We start from the raw sequence: 22,343 nt of genomic DNA, 5'->3' as shown, positions 1-22,343 counted from the left end.
AGTGAAACAAAATATTACGATTAGCAGCTTACTTAAACAGTTATACCAATATTTAGATTTCCCAAATATTCCTCCTTTCACGCTTTCACTGTGATTTAATGAAGGGATGAAGTGAGTAGTAGGTGAGCTCGATTCATAAGTTATCGATCGACCGGTTGCTGAAATTCAAGCGGGATATAAACTACATTGAATGCGACGGCTAAACTGTAGGGACAGAAGAACCAAACGTACCCTTTCGTTTTAACCACGCCCATTTGTATTGGTTCGACGAATTAGATTCTTCAAACTGTTCAGCGGGAGAAACTGAACCGCTGCTAGAGTCACTGAAGAGGAAAGATAAGACGAGTTCTGTTGCAATTGAGTTAAAGGCTGCGATGTCAGGTGTTTTCTTCTAACTTTTAGCTCGTCGGGGTATGTACAATACGTTGTCACACGTTATCTGACTTGATAATAAAGCCTAAATTAGACTTCCAACCGCGTTATTATCATCTTTATGCTAGTGTTAGCTAGCTGGCTGTGTAACAGGTTCATGTTGCTATCTAGAAATTATCGTGATATGCCGATTATTCCAGCATAAGCAGGAATTGAGGACGTGAAAAAGCTAGAAAGCCATCAGAGGGATAGTGACCCCAAGGATTTATGTATGATAAAAAAGGATTGAGTGAGTTATTTTCGTCTCGATATGCACAGTTTACCCAGTGCAGAATTTACATATGCAAATAATCCAAGTTTTCAATTTTTTGCTATTAATAGGGACAAATCATTAGCTAGATGTGTTCATATAATGCTAAAGGACTGTGACATTAAAAGGAATAGTGTTGGAGTTGGATTTGTTTTGAGCGGACGAGATAGTTTTTGCTACATGCCTCACGAAGTTATTAAAGTGAGTACCTTTGAGGAAGATATTTTTGTTTTCTTTTCCCCCCCTGATTTTAAACCACTCAAAGGATATTAAACCGTCTGTAATAAGCGGTAATCATGCAGTAACGCCTTAAGGCAAGTCCAGGTGTTTGTTGGGATTTTGTGTCAACCAAATGTTACTGTATTTGTATTTTATTAATCTGCTTGTAGGATCAAGGTTCTTTATTCATCACATGTATAGTTATACAAGTATAACACACAGTGAAATGTAACCTGACACGCTCCTCGACTTGTGCAAAGGGGGGACATTATATATAATATATACATTAGGTAATGTACAGTAGTAGCATGTATGCAGCAAGCAGGTGAATTCTGTACATTAAGTGAATTAAATAAGAATAGACAATCTGACTATTGTATCGGTTGCTTTTTGTCTTTAGGAAAAAGAAAGATGCGGCGCTCTGGAGCTCCCAGCAAGCTCTTGGGTAATGCAGTGAAAAAGTCTCGATTTGTGCCACCTGGTGCATGTACTTCACTTTCTGTGGCTCAATCCAAGCCTTTGACCCCCAAACTTGGTTCAGGCAATGCACTGGATAAAGTAATTTTTTTTCTCAACATTTTTCCTACAGTATTAAACCCTCAGTATTTATAATTCTAATTTGATTATTTTCCATTATTTTTTTAATCACACTTCCTCATATTAAGAATTCTCTTTTGTCCGTACCTCATTTCGCAGATCCAGAGAAGCCTTGCAACACCAGGTGCAAGTAAGACAGAGTTTAACGTCCAGCCTGAAGCTGCCCCAGCCTTGTCAAAGGTTCTGGCTCGTGTTCTCAGTGCAACTGAGAGTAAGGAAAATGAGGCTGAGACAAAGCATCAGAACCCTGGATTAGGAGCCTCTGCTGAAGACTATAAACCAGCAGGTAAAAAACAAACAGCCATGTAAAGCCTTGCCTTTTTCTTGCCCCATCTTCTCACTTCTTATGCCCAATTTAATAATCATAGCAGCAATATGAAAACTTACAAATGTCAGTTGATTCCTGGAGGGAGATTCTCATAGTTTCAGCAATGTATGTCAGGGAATGTGCAAAGACAAATATGGGGACAAATACATTTGCCTCATATGAGAGAGAGAGGAAAAAAAGACCACAACAAAGAGTGGAAGGCCAGGAAGGAAAGGAGTCTGATGAATCAGATGGACATAACATTGCTCATGATGACTTTTATATTTCTTTTAATTAAACGTAGTTATTTTTATAATCACACCCACAAATAGTGAAGGGTTGATGGTGTGATCACTGAGTTATTGCTACAACTTAGAGGTAGAGTTTCAGATAGGATTCTTCTTGTACCATGATTTAAGTATTCCAGCTGTGCCTCCCACCATTTTTCTTGACCGTGAAGAGTATACCTGCGTGTCTTTGCTTAAAGTTAATCCAGCAAGCATTCCCCTCTCCTTGAGGAGACAAGGAGATGCAACGTTTGAAAATGAGAAAAGCTTCAAGATTTCCACCAGAAAACAAAATCATGGTTCCATTACAAGCTGTTATTTAAGATGGATAGCTCTTAAACCAAACAAGACTTCCAATTAGTTTTTAATTAAATGCAGGTGAGATTAAAAGCTAAACCAATTAACCCTGTGTGTTACAATGACAAAGACAGTGCAAGCCTCAGCATGCAGCATACCTGATGCCTCATTAGGTTTAGGTAGTTTAGTCATGAAGATTCTACTGAAACAGCCGTTTCTGTTTCATTAGCGCTCAAGTGACCAAGCTGTGGGCTCTGTTATATTTTATACATTAATATTTTTTAATGGGACTATTATTGTTTTTGATAATTGTACTTTATTTATGACAAATATTCTAAAATGTCGTTAATTATGGTTTTCAATCGTTTTTAGCCTCAAGGCGTCTGGAGCAATAAATCTATGCAAGATTTCATTTTGCTTTATTGCTAATCTTTTTTTTTTGCATATTTGTCACACTTACATGTTTGACATCATCAAATACATTTTAATATTAGAAAAAGACAACCCAAGCAAATACAAAATGAAGTGGGTTTTTTTTTTTAAATGATGATTTTATTCATTAAGGGGGAAAAGCTGTCTAAACCTACCTGATGCTGTGTGAAAAAAGTAATTGCCCTTGAACTTAATAACTGCTTGTGCCATCCTTGGCAGCAAGAACTGCGATCAAGTGTTTGCGATAAGTAGCAATGAGTCTTTAACATCACTATGGAGGAATTTTGGCCCACTCTTCTTTGCAGAATTACTTTAGTTCAGCCACATTGGAGGGTTTTCCAGCATGAGTGGCTTGTTTAAGGTCATGTCAAAGCCTCTCAAACACATTTAAATCCAGACTTTGACTAGGACACTCCAAAACCGTCTTCTTCTTCTTCTTCTTCTTCTTTTTTCTTTTCTTTTTTAAGCCATTTTGAGTTGGTGTGTTTTGGATCAATTTCCTGCTGCAGAACCTGAGCTTAAGCTTCAGGACTCAAAAAGATGGCTGGACATTCTCCTTCAGGATTTTCTGATAAAGAGCAGAATTCATGGTTCAATTGCAGCAAATTGTCCACGTCCACGTAGACATCAGAGTACTGTACGACCACTTTTGACTGTTCGTACGATGCTCTTTTTATGTAATGCTGTGTTACGTCAGATGTAACAGGATTCAAACCTTCCAGAAGGCTCAACTTTTGTGTTGTCAGTCCACAGAATATTTTCCCAAAAGTCTCGAGGATCATCAAGATGTTTTTCTTTGGCAAATGTGAGATGAGCCTTTGTGATCTCTCTGGTCAGCAGTACTTTTCTCCTTGAACTCTCCTATGGATGCCTTCTCTTTGTTATTGTTGAATCATAAACTCTGACCTTAACTGAGGTGAGTGAGGCCTGCAATTCTTTAGATGCTGTTCTGAGTTCTTTCGTGACCTGCTGGATGACTCGTCGATGCACTCTTTGAGTAATTTTGGTAGACCAGTCATTCCTGGGAAGGTTCACCGCTGTTCAGTTTTCTGCATTTGTGGTTCACTGGAACCCAAAGCCAAAGCCTGACTGACAGTTGTGAGTCAGTGACTTTGTTTCTCAGCTGTTTCTTTAGATCGTGGCATGATGTGTTGCTTTATCTTTGAACCTACTTCACTTTGTCAGACTGGTTTTAGTAACTCAGCAGGTCTGGCATTAATCAGACTCGGGTGTAGACAGAGAAACGGAACTTAACTTTCTAAAAATTGTGGTTAATCAATTAATTTATGATTTTACAAAGGTGGCAGTTAATTTTTCATGTAGGCTCGGATAACTTTCCCCCCTTAATACATTATAATTTAAAAATTACTTTTTGAATTTACTCAGGTTATTTTTGTCTAATATTTAAATTTGTTTGATGATCTGAAACATGTAAATGTGACAAATATGCAAAAGATGAGGAAGGGGGACAGACGTTGTCACACTGCTGGCAATTTTTTTTTTTTGCCTCAGGCAAAAAGCATCATGTATATTAATGTGTACATACAGAACAATACTGATTCTGTTGTCTTTTTAAAAGAAAGATAGAGATGATACAAACACTGTCACCTTGAACACAAAGCTCTGCTGTATATTTACTTGAGCCACACCATCTACTTTGCATTCACAGCCACCTGCAGTCCATATCAGTACAAAAGAAGAAATATTAAATAGTAAATAAACAACACAAAAATGTGCAGTGACTAGAACACAAACCGGAAAATCCTCCAGGATTTCTATAAACAACATAATTATAATAATATACAAGATAATATATCGTGTTTCTAAATCCTTTAAACCCTGAACCATAAAATAACTTTCCAACTTTTTGAAAATGTAGCGTACAATGACCCTTCTGACAAAAAAAAAAATAGTAATTTGATATATGAGATTAAATTTGTATCATATTTGCAACATCGGGCATTTTGCTTTTTATTTTTTGTAATTTATTCCTTAAAAATGTGTCGTGCAATCTATTTTGGGGTTTTTTGGGCTACATTTGTATAATCGGTTAATCGATACACAGCATTAAAGGCAGGGACGTTACTAATTACAAATATTTGGCTTGAGGTTGTCGGTCCTAAATGGATCATTCAGGACCTGAAGCTTTTTCATGTTTGCTGTGTAAAATAAGGTATGGCTGGTCCCAAAAGAGAGTTTACAGCTACTGGCCTGTCCATGTAATTTATAACACTGCAGAGCCAGTATTATAAATTACATGGACATCATCATCATCGTCATCACCACCACATTAGCGATTATTCCTCATAATGTGCCCTACACGTACCAACCACTGCTGTTTAAATTCGCTGTTATATTGCAAAGTCTAACTCGAGCAAACCCCGCGCAGAGGCTTCAAGCAGACACTATAATGAGATATAACGTTTATATAAATAGCATTCCGCTCTGTCTAATAATAACACGCACACAGGATAGATGTTAAACCGGGCGGGCGAAGGCTGAGTGACAGCAGGTCCAGCATTATGCAAATTAGCGGCCAGATTCGGACTGTGCTCGGGATCAGCGTCTCCTTCTCCTCCCCTTCCTCCTGTCGGAGCAGCCAGTGCTTCTGTTTTACTTCCTGAGACCGCGCGGCGCGAGCACGCTTTCCTGGAGCTGTTTTTGCACGCGCCCCACACACGTATTTAATCAACGAAGTCGCCGCGTGCGCTGCGGAGCTGGCGTTCCCCGTCTGCATTCATTCTACACTGAAGCACGGCCAGAAGCGCGGGTTCCACGGACATGCGCAGCGCGCTCACAGACCCCTCCCCCCCGGTTCAGTTAGTTAAGCCGGCGCTGATTCAAAGCATCACTCACTTTAGGACGTTAGACATGTGACACTTTAACACCTTACAGTGTGCTGTTTGCAAACTGTTGTGGCACATGTGCAGAGGGCAGTGTCCCTCTGCAGCACTCCCTTTGTCACACTGTAGAGCCGGTGTATCTCTGCTGTGCTCTGTGCTGTGCTCGGTTTGGGGTTTAGAGAGACCGAGCTGTAAGTAGGTCGGGCTGGGCTTAAGCGGCTTAGCTACGTCAGCCTAAGCTGGGAGGAATTCATCCAAAGCCCTCCGCGGTAGGCGGGGGCCTAAACGAGGCTGGCCTAGTTAAGCCTGATTCTTATTGTGTGCAGCACAGCCTGTTTTTGTTGTGCAACGTAGCTGAGAGGGAGTCCAGGAGTAGTGTGAGAATCCATGCACTTGTTAGACATAGCCTATGTTTGATTTGGAGAGGAAGAAGACGAAGGGGGGAAATGTGACATGTCTCTGAGTTAGACCAGTGTTGGTGTGTCACCGTGGACCAGGAGAAGAGAGCGGCGGGGACTGAAAAAAAGACAGGTGGGAAGAGAGAGAAGCCCACACCACTGAGTGTGGTTACTAAAGGGTGACAGCCATAGGCCAGACTTGGTCTGCGTGAGCCCAGTATGCTAGAAGATGGCATCCAGCTCTGTGTTTTTGTCCAGTATGGTGGGTAAAGCCCGCTCCTCCAACTTCACCCTCTCTGAGAAGCTGGACCTGTTGAAGCTGGTCCGGCCTCACATCCGAATCCTGGAGGAGCACACCAACAAGCACGCGGTCATCGTGGACAAGAACAAGTGCTGGGACACTGTTGCTGAACAGTACAATGCCCTGGGAGGAGACAGACCCCATCGCACAGCTCAGGGCCTCCGGACCCTCTACAAGAGACTGAAGGAGTCAGCCAAGCAGGAAGTGATGCAGAGGAGACACGCCCAGCCAGAGTACAGAGCAAGCATCTCCGAGCCAACCAGGAGAATTATGGAGATGATCCCTCACCTGTTTCACCACGTGCCCATCCACGAAAAGGACCAGGCGCTGCGCAGGTACGGTTGCACTTATGAGAACACATACACACACAAAGATAAAGGATAACACAAGTCACATGAGAGTTTTGGACATACCGAGGGAGAGGAGGGGCTGCCGTTCATGCTCCCAAACCCAATCAGATTACTCACTGAACACTGTCAGGCTCAAGAGGACATACTGCATGACCTGCCATCATTTACTGGCGGCTCATCAGTACATTTGGAAAATACATAGGTCTGGTTTTCACATTGGTAATTCTATCAGAAACTTGGCTCCAAAACAATTATTTATCTTGTGTTCTCAGCACTACAAAAAGTAAGACACTGCTAAATATCCTCATGCTGGATTAAGAGAGTACGCAGAGGAGAAAAATACACTGAATAATTCAGATTAAAAGGCAGTCATCACAGTTAGAAATCCTAGTGATGAATAAGAGTGGGATCAAAAACGCTTCACACGTGTGAGGTTGTAACCACCAAGACTTGTTGCCAAATCCTTTAATTTCCTTTCACTCCCTTTAATGTTCCCTGATCATTCACCTAATTCTTTGATTGATTTACCTACCTGCAGAGGTTTCAACACACTTCACATAAACAAGATATAGTAAATGCTGCTTAAGCACTCCAGGCTCACTTATTTATTTATTTTTTTAATCCTGTTTTTCCCATTTGTAGATTAATATACAGCAAGCACAACTCTCCTATCGAACATCCTGGCAGCAGCTCATCTCTGGCTGGACTTCAGGATTACTCTGCATCTGTCCCAAGTATCCCCCATGAGGTGGTCCAGCTGGACGCTGAACAGGATGTAAAGCCACCGCCAGACCTTCCCATCCTCCCAGCGCACACAGGACCACGGCTGGAAGGAGGCCAGGAGCGAGAGGGAGAGCAGGACTTGGGCAGCATCCATGATTATGAAGCGTCGTTATCTCCAGCTCCTTCCTCTGTTAACATCCCTCTCTCCACCTCGCCGCTGCCCTTACGCCACGAGCTCTACCCCAACGACATCTACCCTCACCACGAGCCGGACAGGTTTCGGCCTCTGCAACTGGCCAAAGAGGAGCACGAGCTGGTGCTGGCCAATCACAGGAAGGTGGCCCTGTACCTGGAGGAGAAGAGAGAGGGGCTGAAGAGGAAGCAGGAACTGGAGGAGGAACTGCTGCGAGCCAAGATCAAAGTGGAGAAACTGAAGGCAACCCGACTGAGACACGGACTGCCCATTTCTCTATAACAAGTATCAACATGCACTTCTGTGGTCACTGTGAGAAAGGGAGGGGCTCTGAGTAGTACAGTTTTTAAAAAAAAAAGAAAAAGGAAAAAAAGTGCTTTGGAGCAGTCACCAATTTTGTTTTATTTTGGTTGTGTGAGATCAGTTTCAGGACTTGACTTTCTTTTGGAAACATAGTGCCTCGTATACACACAGATAACCTGTTTACGTCCTGCAGGATAATTAGGATAATAACGCCTGCTGCCATCCGTCTTTGTGCTTGTCTGTGTTAAAAATGCATCATCGTGTCCATGAGTACCAAAAGTGGGGACAAACATCTATGTAATAAAACAAAGCTCACATCAGTAACACTGTGACAGGCCAATATGTATAAAAGTCCAAATTTTGGAAGGGAATATTTGTAGTATTGACTGATAATGTACCTCAGTGGTGCTCTTCCTGCCTACACCTACCACCAGTCTCTAATTACAGGAGTGCCAGCAAGGCATTAATGATCTTTATTGTCTAAGATTGTTGGAAAAATATGAATGTAAGAGTTAAAGCACTTGATGTCAGTGTGAGCGACGTGTTGTTATCTCTGTGTAAAGAACATTTCCACCCATTCTGGCATCTGTAGAAATCCACTTTCCACTAGAGGTTTTGGTTATCAAAACAATTTTTATAGCCGCTTTTATTCATTCTGTAGACTTCGTACAAAAACCATTCATGTCGCCACAAGAAAGCACTCCAGTAGCAAATTTTAGAGATACCAGGACTGAAGCACAAGGTAAACTTTTGAAGGCCTTAATCTGTTATTGGGATAACAAAAATGTTCGAGTGAGTAATTCTCGCTGGTTGCTGAACTGTTGACCGGCTGCGCGAACAAAAGAAGGGAGGGGCCCTGATGGTTTTTGGTGTTACTGCTATTTATTGTGAGTTCAACATTGATTGTATTGTACTGTTGTTATACAAGTGTTGCCCATTTCTCTTACTGTTTGTCTATGCGTTCACGTGTTTGTATTAAAAAGAAGATCCATTTTCCTCTGGTCCTCTGTTTATTTCCAAGTCACGTGTTCCACTTTTATAGGAAATCATCTTTAATCCGTCTTGTAGAAGCTGATGAAAGATCATAAGGTGACCGCATCTGCTGACATTTGCATTGTTTCACGGTGCTAACTGTTTGAGCCTTGTACATGTTGTATTTTGTTTCCATGATAGGTGGAGCCAACAATGGCGTGTAGAAGCCTTTATGCTGAAAAGCTTGATGCAACAGTGACCTCTGCTGGTCAATTTCCCGTGTACATCTGGTGGATCTGACTTTGTTTTATGTCTTTGTGTTACAGGAGTGAATGATGGCCCTCCTGGGTCTCCCCAAACCCCTCAGCCTCCTGCAGGCTCAGACTCTGGCTGCAGTCAGGACGGGGCGCGTTACTTCAGTGTGGTGTGGTGTAAGGCCAGCAAGAAGAAACATAAGCGCTGGGAGGGAGACGCAGTGCTGGTGACAAGAGGACGCACAGTCACTCTTAAAGATATGGAGGGGAAGGATATCGGAAAGGGTAAGACGGACACCAACATCAAATTTTAATTCGTCACCTGTATAGTTGTTGCTTGTATTTAAAATGACAACTGCCCAATTTTAATATAATACTATATACAAAAAGCCTTGAGATAGCCTGCATTTCTTTATATTTGGCTTCCAAGGAGCTAGACTTGTAGTTCTCCAGGCTTTCTCGAGGACTTTCAAAGTTTTTCTTTGAACATCAGCAACTTTTTCACTCATTTTCACTGCAGTCTTGTAAATGCAGATCTATGAATCATTCAAGCAATAAAAAGGCACCTAATTTGAAGGATGAGCCAGTGTTACATAACAAACAACTTGGCAAAGACAATTACTTTATCATTAGCAGCTTGTCAGAAAAATACATAATTTCTTTACATTTCTTTTGTCTAATCTAACAAGAATATCAAAGGTGACAGAGTGTGAAAGGCATAAAATGTGATTTTTGCACCAAAAAACTCCATTTACACATTTCAGTAAATTGCTGAACCTATTTATTTCACATTTTCCTTGCAAAATATAAAGAAATTAAGACTGACTTAAGACTCAATGAAAGCAAAGTAATCAGTACTGTAATTAAAATTATTTACCTGACATTTAATTTACTCAAGATCAAATATAAAAATAACAGGAAAATACCCAGGCTTCTGTCAAGTAAGGTATTATTGCCTCTTTGCCTTAGTTGTGCATAGTCAGCCCCAGAGGCCTGTTTTTGGATCATGAAACACTGGAAAATAGTTAAATACTCAAATCTTAAATAAAATTCTACAAGCATACTTTTTACACTTAACTGAAGCTTACTGCATTAAACATTAAAATATGCTAAAGGGCTAAGTAGGTCAATACTAGTTGATTTCTCCTACTACACGTGATCCTGACAAGTGTGCATATCTGAACTGTAGGTAGTGGCTACAAGGTGTCGGAGCTGGCCTCGCTTTCCGAGGGAGAGACTCTCATGATTGGTGGGAAAGAGGTGGAGGTGATGGGAGTCATTTCTGCTGAGGACTTTGCCAAGGGGCGCTGTTTTCAGGAGGTCCAAACAGAGCGAGTGGAGTTAAACACAAAGTCTGCTCCACCACCCTCCTGCCGCTTGGCATTCAAACCTTTTTGCCCTCCAACAATGGTGGGCGGAGCGGGCCACAGAGAAACAAAACCAGAGGAGGAACAAACTCGCAGACCTCGCCATGACCCCCTCGCTCCAGGTGTGTGGATAAAGTTGGAGTTTGATGATGCATTAAGTTATTACCTACATAAATTGGCAAAAAATATATTTATAATGTATTTTAATAATATTATTTCATATCGTTTTAGGTGCACTGGTGATGCCTCGCCCTTCCGCCAACCACCAGTGGTTAAATAACAAGTCAGGGCTTCCTATGGTCGATGTTGTGCTTGACCCACACCTGACCACACACCTGCGACCGCACCAGAGGGATGGCCTGCTCTTCCTCTACGAGTGTGTCATGGGCATGAGGTGACAGTGCTGTTTGGCTATCATGAAATGCTGTGCAAAAAACCTCTTAATTAATCTGTTGTAGCGCCACACAAAAAACAAAACGGAGCCACTGGTTTGATGTTGTGCTTATGTGTCTGTGCTTCAGAGCTGCAGGTTGCTACGGTGCGATCCTGGCCGACGAAATGGGTCTGGGAAAGACTCTCCAGAGCGTGGCGCTGTCTTGGACGTTGCTGAAGCAGGGACCTTATGGTGGGAGGCCAGTTGCTAAGCGTGTGCTTGTGGTTACACCTGGCAGCCTGGTACAGAACTGGGCCGCAGAATTCAACAAGTGGCTGGGCCGTGAGAGGATCAGTGTTTTCACTGTGGATCAGGTTATTCTGTTTTATAATTACAAGTCCTTGGTTCAGTTAATCATGAAACAACATGATTTTATTTGGAAAGCGAATGTGAACTCACTGCTTTAGTGCATATGTATATAACCTGTTATCCATTCTGTATTAAAGTGCATACAGCAACAAGTCACACTGCTTAAAACTCAGAAGGAACCCACATGCTCTTAGTTACATGTCTGTGGTTTAAAAAAAAATCCATCCATTTTATTATAAGCTTTCTATTTTATTCTATTGCAATAATTCTTCTCTCTTATTCAATAACTTAATTATGTTACTCCATTTTTATTGCCGGCTTTTCTTGATTTAATATCTTTTTTGTAAATAATTAAAATGAGAACAAGTATCTGAATGAATCATCTACTTTAATCTGGAGTTTATTAAGTAATTCCATTTTTTTCTTCATTGAAATGTATTTAGGACCACAGGATAGAGCAGTTTGTTTTGTCCCCACTGCACACCGTTCTTGTGATAAGCTATGAAATGCTGCTGCGCTGCCTGGAGCAGGTATGTTCTCCCGATGTCTCATAGCGTGCTTTTTCCAACGAAGCTGTTTGATCTTTGTACTCTTATCTTGTAATTTCCTTCTGTTTTCAGGTCCAGAAAGTTGATTTTGGTCTTATAATCTGTGATGAGGGTCACAGATTAAAGAATAGCAACATCAAAACATCATCAGCCCTCAGCAGCCTCAAGTGTAATCGCAGAGTCATACTTACAGGTGAAAGCGATAAGGGAGTTTCTGAATGGCAGCTACAACTGCTTGCAGATGTTTTATAACAGACTGTTTTTTGTGCTTTTGAAGGCACTCCAGTTCAAAACGACCTGCAGGAGTTCTACGCCATCATTGAGTTTGTGAACCCTGGGATTCTGGGCTCATCGACTGCTTATAGAAAAGTATACGAGGAACCAATCCTGCGCTCCAGACAGCCCTCATGCACAGAGGTAATCCCATCTCCTTTCTCTTTCCTGTGCAGTTGTTATAAAAATGTTATCTGGTGTTAAACCTGATCTTACATCTTCCACTGCCAACAGGAGGAGAGAGTTTTGGGAGAGGAGCGAGCGACCGAGCTCTCTCGTCTGACTGGCATGTTCATCTTGAGGCGGACGCAGGAAATCATCAACCGCTACCTGCCTCCTCGCCTCGACTGGACGTTGTTTTGCGAGCCGTCCCCTCTGCAACGAGAGCTGTACAAGCACCTCCTCTGCCACAGAGTCTTCAGGGCCTGCCTTCAGGGCTCCACTCAAACCCACACACATCTGGCTTGCATCACCGCACTGAAAAAGCTCTGTAATCACCCCGGACTGCTCCACGTCACTGTTAAGGTTAATTTTTTTATGAGCTGGCTGGGGGGACAGAAACCTGTGATCATAGTGGAAACTATAAATATATAATCGTGAATCCCAGTCCTAACCATGAACATGGGTTGTTCTGTTGGTAGGAGAGGACAGATGCTGGCTCTGTGGAGAGTTCATTATATGAGGGGCTGGCAGATCTCTTCCCAGAATCCTATTCTTCAGGAGGATTCACCATGGCTGACTCTGGAAAACTGCTGGTTCTTACGGACCTGCTTGCCGCCATTAGACAGCTGAGCTCTTCAGACAGGTGTGTTTTTGTGTGACGCTAAGATGCTATTGATTGTTTGGATCATCTGGATTTTTTTTAAACTTTATTTATCAAGCGTCACATTTGATAGTAGGTGTGCTCCTGCAGGGTGGTCGTAGTGTCAAACTACACTCGGACGCTAGACTTGCTCCAGGACCTGTGTGTACACATGGGCTACACCTTCTGTCGGCTGGACGGACATACCCCCACGAACCAGAGGCAGCGACTGGTCGACAGTTTCAACAGTCCCTATTCTCAGAACTTCCTGTTTCTGCTGAGCTCTAAAGCAGGTGGGGTTGGGCTTAATCTCATTGGCGCTTCCCACCTGGTGCTATACGACATCGACTGGAACCCTGCCAACGACATTCAGGTAAAATACAAACAGTAATAGTCTGAAAAGGTAGAAAAACTCAAATGTTGGGGTTGTTTGAAGTTTAAAAGTGCCTTTGGTTTTATTGGTATCCATTGTGAGCTGTATGTAAAAGATGGACATGGTAACCATGACACAGAAATATTAAAAAACAACAGAAGTGGGGGAAAAAACCCCACGATGAAAATAAAAAAAGAACACGATGGAAATGACAGGAACCAAAACATGTGAAGGATTTCACTAAGACACACTTAAAAGAAACTGAAAATTATCAGTGTTGTTATCAGGGAGAAAAAGATCAAATAGGTATTAAAAAAATAGGCATTTCTAATATGGAAATCTGTGAGAACTGATTTCCTTTGACACACTTTGGCCCAATATTTATGGCCCGGAGGTCGTTGCTTAGGGGAGATGAATTGAATCAAACAAGTGTGAAGCTTCCCTTGTGTACGAGTACATGCAAATCCAGCAGAGGGCACTGAATACGTGTGTGTTATCCTCCCCCCTCTTCTCTGTCCAGGCCATGGCTCGGGTGTGGAGAGATGGACAGAAGAAGACTGTGCACATCTACCGTCTTCTCACTGCAGGCAAGAACACGTAAATACAAATTCCGAACAAAAAAAAAAAAAGTGCACCATATCAACAGTGTTTTAAAGTTTTGTTTCTTTCTCTCAGGCACCATTGAGGAGCGTATATTTCAGCGACAGGTGTCCAAACAGGGACTCTCTGGAACCGTGGTTGACATGGGGAAAGGGGCAGAGCACACGAGTTTCTCCACCAGTGACCTGCGAGATCTTTTCAGCCTGACGGAGACGCCCTGCCTGACTCATGACCTGCTGAACTGTGGCTGCGGCATGGATGGCACACTCAGCGGTAGGCTCACATACACGCCACACATGCTGACACCAGAGCACGAAAAGACTGAAAATCATGCCTCCTCACATCTTTGCGGTCTTCATTTTCAGCTATCACAGAGGAGGAGGAGCTGGTTTCCGAACGGCCCTGCCAGCTCGGTCGTCAAGGTGACCGTAAGGGGGCGACACAGAAGCATCTCAGCATGTCCGAGCTCATGCAGTGGAGACATTTCTCCGGTGACACACACTCCTTCTCTGACCCCTACCTCGATCATGCGCGAAACAACATCACTTTCGCCTTCCAGACCACCATCTCTCACGCAACCCAGTAAACAACCAACTCGCGTGACGCACACTCGCATAGCTTTCTGCACAAACCTCTTCAGGTCCTCTGGACTTTGTCAGCCTCGATTTGACGTATGAATAACGCTCCACCACTGCTGCACGTTACGCTATTTCCAGTAGTTTTAAAACCGCTTTGCTCATGAGATTCTGTATTGCCCTAAAATATTCACCTTTTGTTTATTTATGCAAAATAATTCACTGTATAATTCTATAAAATAAGCATAAATGATTAAGAAATGTTTAACATTTGTCAGCGTTTGAAAAGTTCTTGCTGGTGGAAGAGGCGCATATAAAATACAGATTTATATCATGGGTACGGCCATTCAACAGACATTTCTATCCAAGGGAATATTTATTATGTCATTGGTAGGATTTATGTTTCTGTGGGGTGCCCAGTGAATGGAGAGAATGTATTTACATTCAAAAGAATTTGTTTACAGCAGTTTGCTTAGTGAGAATGAGCCCCCACCCCCCACCCACCCATCCCAATGGGAAGGGCAAAGCATCTCTGGCCTCCACTGTCGTGCTTTAATGTCAGAATTTGTTATGCAATGACCACACACGTTACTGTGGAGCGAGCAAATCTGCTGGGCTGTCGATGTGGGCCATACTGCAGTCTGTTCAGTCTATTATTTTGGATGACACTGGTCTGTTCATGCTCTACAACACATAGCTGCTGCGTGGGAGTTACAGCATGTAGTTTCTGCGTGTGAGTGTGCACACCCAGAATTCACATATGATTTGAGTCTCGGTCTGTCAGATTGACTGTGCTCTAGTATACAATGCATTTCCATGCAGTGCAATTATCATTTATTCGAGGATCACCACAGTGCGTGATTGTTAAGCAACTTTGTTGTATAATAAATGGGTCTCTGGGATGATAACTTTTTTGTATGCATATGACAGTTGGACGATTACGCACACACCTGCTGTTATTCTGTGGACACAATGGGAATTGAAACACAACACTTCCTGTGCCAGGATTCGGCCTCATATGAACGTTGCATGTTGTGCAATATATTAAATATGTCATTTTGCTATCAAATGTAGGCCCTCCGGAAGCTCATCAGTTTAGGATGTAGAAATCACAAAGAGAAGTGCAAGTATATGAAAGAAAACAGCAAAATGAACCTGCCTAAGTAAATGTGTGGATGCTAATTGAGATGTGCAGGTACTCGATAACTGACTGGTGTTGGGAATACAATTTATAGATAATTGGCTTCTACATACAGAGCCAAGATGTACACAGATATGTGGTGTTATACATTATTGTTTTAGTATGCTAGTGCTCCTCAGAAACTTTCATATATTTTATTTTCAATAAACGTGAGGTGAATATTTCAGTGTTAGTATAGCCAGTTTTGAACGCCAGAGATCGGAGCGCCAGGACTTTCACCTGGGACTGCCATCTGATCTACTAAGCACTGAACCCACATCACTTTTTTGGGCTAAGGCCTAGCCACCAGGACCTCGCGACACGGGGCAGTCGCTGGAGAGATTATCTCATCTGGCTGGCTTGGAAACATCTTGTTGTCCTCCTGGAGGAGGTGGCATATTGGATGTTGTCAGAACCTTGAGGCGACAGGTTTGATTTGGGGCTAAATAAATAAAATTGAATCACCCATTAAAAAAAGATTCAAAGATTTATTTATTTTTATTGTTAGTGCTCTATGTGTACAGGAAATACCGGAGAACTGAATAGTTCCTGAGACCTTTTTTTAAAAAAAAAAAAAGAGATTAACAGGAATGTCCAGCTTCTGAAAGGTATAATTATTTATAAGCTTACTTCTTGGTTGGAGCTCCTTTACCACAAATTACTGTGTCAGTGTGTTGTAACATGGAGGTGATCAGCTTGTTGGACTGCTGAGGCGTCACTGAAGCCCAGGCTGCTTTTACAGCAGTTTACAGATCATCTGTATTTCTGAGTTGGATATTTTTCATCATAGATCAGCAGTCAGCAGATGGAAGCATTAATTCTCTGAATCTAAAGTTTCCTGGTTAAATGCTTCACTGACTTTGGATTTGGTAAAACACAGAGGAGCAACCACTGCAAACATCAGCAGATGACCCACTGAATCACCAAACTGCACTGGATTGTGTCCCTCTCCACAGTTCTTCCAGACCTTGATTTCAAAATGAAATGCAAAGTTTACTTACCTCGGATCATTGAGCAACAGTGACGTAAAACTGTCTGGTTCAGGAGTGGTTGGATATTAGGAATATGACAGCCACAGCTCCTTTCCTGAAGACATCTGTGCTGATGGTGCTCCAGCACATGCCTCAGTCAGTCTTAGTGAGCCTCTCCCAAGTTCTTGAATTAACTTTTCTTAACAATCCTCTCAAGGTCACCATCACCCAGGTTGCTTTTTGCACTTTTTCCCTTCCAATGAACTTTCCAACAACAGGCTTCGCTGCAGCATCCTGAACAGTGACTTTGTGCGACTTACCCTCTGGGTGGAGAACCGTCTAGATCTTAATCTGGACAGTTCTCAAATCTGCAGTTTTCCCACATGATTGTAGCTGCATGTACTGAATTAGGCTGAAGAATACCTACATACAGTATTTATACTGTTTAAATAGTAATTTATAATAAAATATGAAACGCAACACTCTTGACTTACAATACTGGATTTCTGATTTCCGTGAGCTATCTGATTGTTTTCTGCTTCCTCTGTATTATTGTAAGGTCTTTACCTTACAACCTAAAGCACCTTGAGGCTGATTACTCCTGCTCTTCTGATTAGTTTTAGTCCTTTTAGTAGGTGAATAATAGAACCAAGTTAAAAAAGAATTCTACTGATATGTGTAATATTCCCCAACTTAGTTCAAGCACCATTAAACAAAATTTCAGGGTAATCTGCCTGAAAACTTGGTAACCTCGTAAAGTAAGGACAGCATCTTCACCACAATTGAAAGTCCCTGAGTTCAGACATTAAAAAAAAAAAAAAGAGAGAGAGACCTTAGACAGAAACCAGTGGTGGCTTAGCAACTGTCACCAAGCAACTTACTACGGGTCCTGCTGCAGCTTGGCTTTGCTGATGTAAGATACTGTTTGTTGTTTCAGAGTAATTGTATTTTGCGTCGCATCTCCTCGCTATTGTTATCGGACACGTGCCGGACTGAAGAGTGTCACTCTTCCAAACAGGATATTGATCCTAATCAGGTCTTTGAGGCCATGTGCTGGTGGGTGCGTGAGGTGGAATTTGTCTGTCTCTCTCTTCCTCTCTCTCTCTCTCTCTCTGTAAAGCTCTTACTGGCTGCCGCTGGCTGAACCTCCAATCCCCCTTTTAAGCCGAGTTCCAGCTCGACGATTTAAAGGGTGAATGACTTTCCGCCGCTGGAGGGGGAGGAAGGGACACGGTGGTTTTGATGAAGACAGATTGGGCACTTAGTCCTTGTGATCCCAGGACCTGAGTGGAAGATCTAACTACACTGTCACAGCTGGATAGCCAAACCTCTGATGTAACCCCCACTGAGGTTGCATTTCCCATATTTCATTCATTAATAGTCAAGGTGTCTCTGACGTCAAAGCTGGATAAATGTTTCAGAAATATTCCGACGCTTGTGCATCAGCATGGACACTAGATGCCATCTGTGCTTCTTATTTAGGATTCAGGATGTGAACTCGATGCTTGGTGGCTCCTCTGTGGACGCACTTGAGCTTGAGCAGATTTATGTGGTTGCTACCTAGCAAAGAATTAACAGCTTACATTGTTGAAAAGCAGACTGCCCTTCTGAAACAAATGTTCACCATCAGTTAGCTGGAATCCAATCCAATGGACAATATTGATCAACCTACTTATTCTCTGATTTTCTGTGGTGCTCCTTTTGTTATTGTTCCTGTACTGTTCTCTGTATAACTTTACAGGATTAGAAATAAAAGGCATAAAATATTAGTTTAAAATCTTTAAACTAATGTCTTTAAATTTAAATCACAGACAATTTTTTGTGTTAGTCCTTTTAAAATTTAAATATGTATTCTTGCAGCAACTGCATAAGCAGAAAAGCCAGTTAATGTTAAATTGGTTTATAAAATGCATAAAGCTTGAGATCCACATATTTAAGATTGTGCGCCTCCATCTGGTTTCTCTTTATCTCGCTACTTAACAGCTTACACACAGATGTGATTATCCCTCAAACCTGAAGATAATATTCTTTGTCTACATCACAACACTTTTGTGGGTAGCATGAGGTTTGGGAGATGTTGCTCCAGGAAGGGGTTGGGTTCGAATCCAAGGCGGGTCTTTTGTGTGGAGAGTTTGCATGTTCTCTCCAGGCCTGTGTGGGTTTTCTCCAGGTACTCTGTCATCCCCTCACAGTACAAAGACATAAATCAGATAAGGTTAATTAATTGGTGAATTAACTGCAGGTATAAATGTGAGCGTGAATTGTTGTCTGTGTTTATGTGTATTAGTCCTCCAACTGAAGGTCGAACTGTCCCAGAGTCTTCCCCGCTTCTCGCCCTGTTACAGCTGGGATGGACTCCATCCTCCCCTTGAGCCTGAAGTGGAGAAGCAGAAGAAACAGATATTTTGGCACATTTATGCATCCCTTCTATCTCCTGTTGATGACAATTATTGTGCCGAGGAACGATTTCACACACATAACATCACAGATTGACAAACAGTAAATGCAGTACATGCCGCCTGACTTGTACAGGTTAATAATATTGTCAGATTAAAACCAGTTGACACATCTAGACAACAACAAAAACTCAATTCAACTTCAGTGTAAATTCCCAAAAGCAAATATTAAAGCTAAAACTGTTTCCTGCTCTTTTATGCGCAACTGGTTTCTCCTCAGCCTCCACCAGCATTTACATTTCATTTCAACTTTGACTGAATCTCCCAGTTTTCCAGGCTGCTCCTTATTTTAAGGTGCACGTCCATCTTCTAATTTCAGGTACATGACCAACTATCATTACTATACTTCCTCCAAGAGACATTCTCCCCAAGTGTAGTATTTGTCTTTAAATTGTCTGCTGCATCACGTTTTACACCAAAATGAACCATCAGATCAGACTGGGATTAAGCCGGGGTTGAACTGGGCAGCTTCCGTGTATGAGCAGCACCTTCATCAAAATCTGTTTTGTATTAGGCGATAGGAAAAAAAAAAAATAGGTCACTTCTCACTCTCTCACCATCAACATCACCCTGCCAATCTGCAGCCCGCCAAAGTGTAACCCTTCCCTCAATCCCCTCCTCCTGACCCTGGGCCTGCTCCAGCACTTAACAAGGATTTAATGTTTCCCAGTCATCTGTCAAGCAGATCAGAGCTATAATGCAGAGCAGCAGGTCCCGCAGATGAGAGCGCAGCCCGTCAGTCCCGAAAGTCTGGAAAAACAACAGTCGGGGGTGGGCTGCATAATCCAACAATTACTGTAATAACCCTCAGTCGCTCAATCCCTCACTCAAAAAGTGCTTTTCCTAATGAGAATCTCATGTTTGCGAGTTGAATGCAGTTTACAAGTTGAATGCAGTCTCTCTGGACATTTGCATATGTTGTTAGAGAGGTCATTCATAAAATACTACTTTTTACAATCCGTTGGCAGTATGCTGCTGCCAGCTGATCTCAGGGCAGCTTTTATTTAGACATTTCTGGCAGAAAGAGGATTCTCTGACAGAAAACAGAAAATATCACCGTACGATGATAATGAGGGTGTTTGACATGATAGTTATCAGTTTCTTAACCCAGCGACTGCTGAATTGCAGCTAATAAATCTATGTAGCCAGGGTGTGTTGATTCTGTGATATAAAACTCCGTTATCAGGTGCAGCCACTCCTTTTCCTTCAAAGCTTGTTCAGCGTCTGGTGCAGCCACATTCACTGTAGTATTAGTGCTAATTAGATGGAACAAATCTCTGTTTTTGTCTTGCATGTGCTGATAAAATGTAGTGAATTAATAATTAGTTAAATATTTTTTGAAATATTGCACAGCTTTTGATATGTGATTAACCTAACCAGGAAGTTTAGTAAATTAAAATAAACCCATTAAATGCTACTTCTTAATGTTTGATATTTATTAGCTGCTTTATGCCATGTTAAAGGTCTGTATTGGGGAAAAACTAGGATTTGGGAATAAATCGCGCTCCCTTTGTTTGTTCCATGATGATATGTCTGTTAATCATCTGCCAGGTTGGCCAGGCAGCAGCAGAGGTGTGGCTCATTTATGCTCAAAGAACTTTCTCAACGCTGATACATGAATAATGGTAATTACTGACTCGTCCATATAAAAAATAAGCCAGCATCTGTTATAGTTTAGAGCAGAGTTGAGCAGACACAATGCAGATTCACCTTCATTTTGTACTCACAGTTAAAGACTGTTGTTTTTGTTATCAGTTAACCTGTTACTGTATTCTATAAAAGGGGATCTCTATTTACAGTCATGTTGGACAAAAGAAAGTGGCAAAAGTTAACACTAAAGATAATTTTTTTATCATTATTTTACATTTCTTTAAATTAATTACTAATAGCTGCAGCTCTGGTTCAGTTTAATTCAGTTCAAGAATATCCCACATGTCAGAAGATCCCCTATGAGCAACAACTCGGCAACAGTGGAAAGGAAAAACTCCCTTTTAACAGGAAGAAACCTATAACTGAACCAGGCTCAGGGAGGGGCGGCCATGTGCCGCCACCGGTTGAGAGTGAGGGGAGGAATACGGGACAAAGGCGCACGGGCAAAGGCCAGAGATGAATAATAATCACTATAAGCACAGTGAGTGAAAAAAAGAAAGTGAAGAAGAAACCGCACATCAAGGGAAGCCCCCAGCAGTCTAGGCATAACTAATGGAGGATTCAGGGTCACCTGATCCAGTCATAACTATATGCTTTATCAAAAGGGAATCTTAAAAGTAGAGAGGGTGTCTGTCTCCCAAATCCAAACTGGGCCCAAGCCTCTGCCTCCCGTTCTACTTTTAAATACTCTAGGAACCACAAGTAAGCTGGCAGTCTGAGAGCGACGTGCTCTGTTGGCATAATAGTACCATAGTACTGAAGGCTTTTTGTGTTCTTGACACACGCCTGTTGCTTTCAGATGGTAAAAGTGTAGGTGGAAAGAACAATACTAGTGGTTGTTCCCACTTGCTTCTGAACATTGCGGCAAATATTGTGTACAGAGAAAAACCTTTTATGTGAACCGGTTGCTGTTAACATGTCGGCTTTACAGTATGCTGTCTGCAGGGTAAGAAAACAAAACAGAATGTCTGAACGAGTCGCACTGAACAGCATATTTACAGTATGAAGGACCGAGCTCTTCATCGCGCTGTCTCCCTCCATCTGTTATCCTCAAGGAGGTTCGATCAGACCAAAGCAGTTTGGATACGCTCTATTCATGAGAGTTTTTATTATGCTTACAACCGTGACCTGCATGCATGGGCTTACACAGTGCTCCCATATTTATATAAACTACACCTGAATGCACTGCATGCATTTATTTATTTATTTGAACAGAAAAATGTATTGGTAAAAGCTTGTTTTCATCTGCAGCCCTTCACCAGTTTCTCTTAATGAAGTGCAGATAAATTTACGTTGTTTAGATTCCAAACATTAAAGATAATAAAACTATTGATTAAAACTTATGTAATCTTTTTTTTCTGACCTTCATCTCACAAATTACAGATTTCACAAAAAGAAAAAGCTGGAGGTTCACAAGAGAGAATGATCACAAGTGATTTCACCACCAGGCATTTGTATAAAAGATGTTTTTCACAGCAGACACTTTTTTGGTCATATGATGGACGCAACATTATAAAACTTGAGCATCCAAATAGTCATTTTGATTGTTTTATGTTACCACTGAAGTCTAGATATTGTTGTTTTTATTGTAGCTGGTTTTAATTCTGCTTGTGATGGTATTAAATTTAAAAGAAAAGCCATTTTAGTT

The 22,343-nt window shown here is 41.8% G+C and overlaps 3 protein-coding genes across 7 annotated transcripts in view; 2 read left to right on the top strand and 1 right to left on the bottom strand.

Moving 5' to 3' along the window:
* rnf41l (ring finger protein 41, like) overlaps positions 1-6,705 on the bottom strand; it is a 12,257-nt gene extending 5,552 nt beyond the window's left edge. The window contains exon 1 of one of the 3 annotated variants that reach the window (XM_082551352.1): positions 6,652-6,705. The gene's annotated coding sequence lies outside the window, so the exon portion shown is untranslated. Of the gene's footprint in view, positions 1-32; positions 82-6,651 lie in introns of those variants that run through there. The other 2 variants (XM_082551351.1, XM_082551349.1) reach the window with 2 other exon arrangements.
* Positions 153-22,343, top strand: rad54b (RAD54 homolog B). 3 transcript variants are annotated; one of them, XM_082551345.1, is made up of 16 exons: positions 153-411; positions 1,302-1,459; positions 1,598-1,784; positions 9,231-9,443; positions 10,348-10,647; positions 10,757-10,919; positions 11,047-11,272; positions 11,711-11,797; positions 11,888-12,008; positions 12,093-12,232; positions 12,323-12,613; positions 12,730-12,893; positions 13,002-13,263; positions 13,784-13,850; positions 13,939-14,136; positions 14,229-22,339. In XM_082551345.1, the coding sequence occupies exons 2-16, from the start codon at positions 1,313-1,315 to the stop codon at positions 14,447-14,449; spliced, it is 2,787 nt and encodes a 928-aa protein (XP_082407471.1). In that variant the 5' UTR covers positions 153-411; positions 1,302-1,312; the 3' UTR covers positions 14,450-22,339. The 3 variants fall into 3 exon arrangements, with proteins under 3 accessions (XP_082407471.1, XP_082407472.1, XP_082407473.1); XM_082551346.1 differs by lacking the exon at positions 153-411 and having other exon boundaries at positions 1,306-1,346; positions 14,229-22,343; XM_082551347.1 differs by lacking the exons at positions 153-411; positions 1,302-1,459; positions 1,598-1,784 and adding an exon at positions 6,145-6,195 and having other exon boundaries at positions 14,229-22,343.
* LOC309717078 (fibrinogen silencer-binding protein-like) lies at positions 1,825-9,201 on the top strand. The gene is made up of 2 exons (XM_082551355.1): positions 1,825-6,698; positions 7,356-9,201. The coding sequence occupies exons 1-2, from the start codon at positions 6,292-6,294 to the stop codon at positions 7,909-7,911; spliced, it is 963 nt and encodes a 320-aa protein (XP_082407481.1). The 5' UTR covers positions 1,825-6,291; the 3' UTR covers positions 7,912-9,201.

This window comes from Aulonocara stuartgranti (genome assembly GCF_965226115.1).
Source record: "Aulonocara stuartgranti genome assembly, chromosome: 11".
Lineage (NCBI taxonomy): Eukaryota > Metazoa > Chordata > Actinopteri > Cichliformes > Cichlidae > Aulonocara > Aulonocara stuartgranti.
This window is presented reverse-complemented; position numbering and strand designations above follow the sequence as displayed.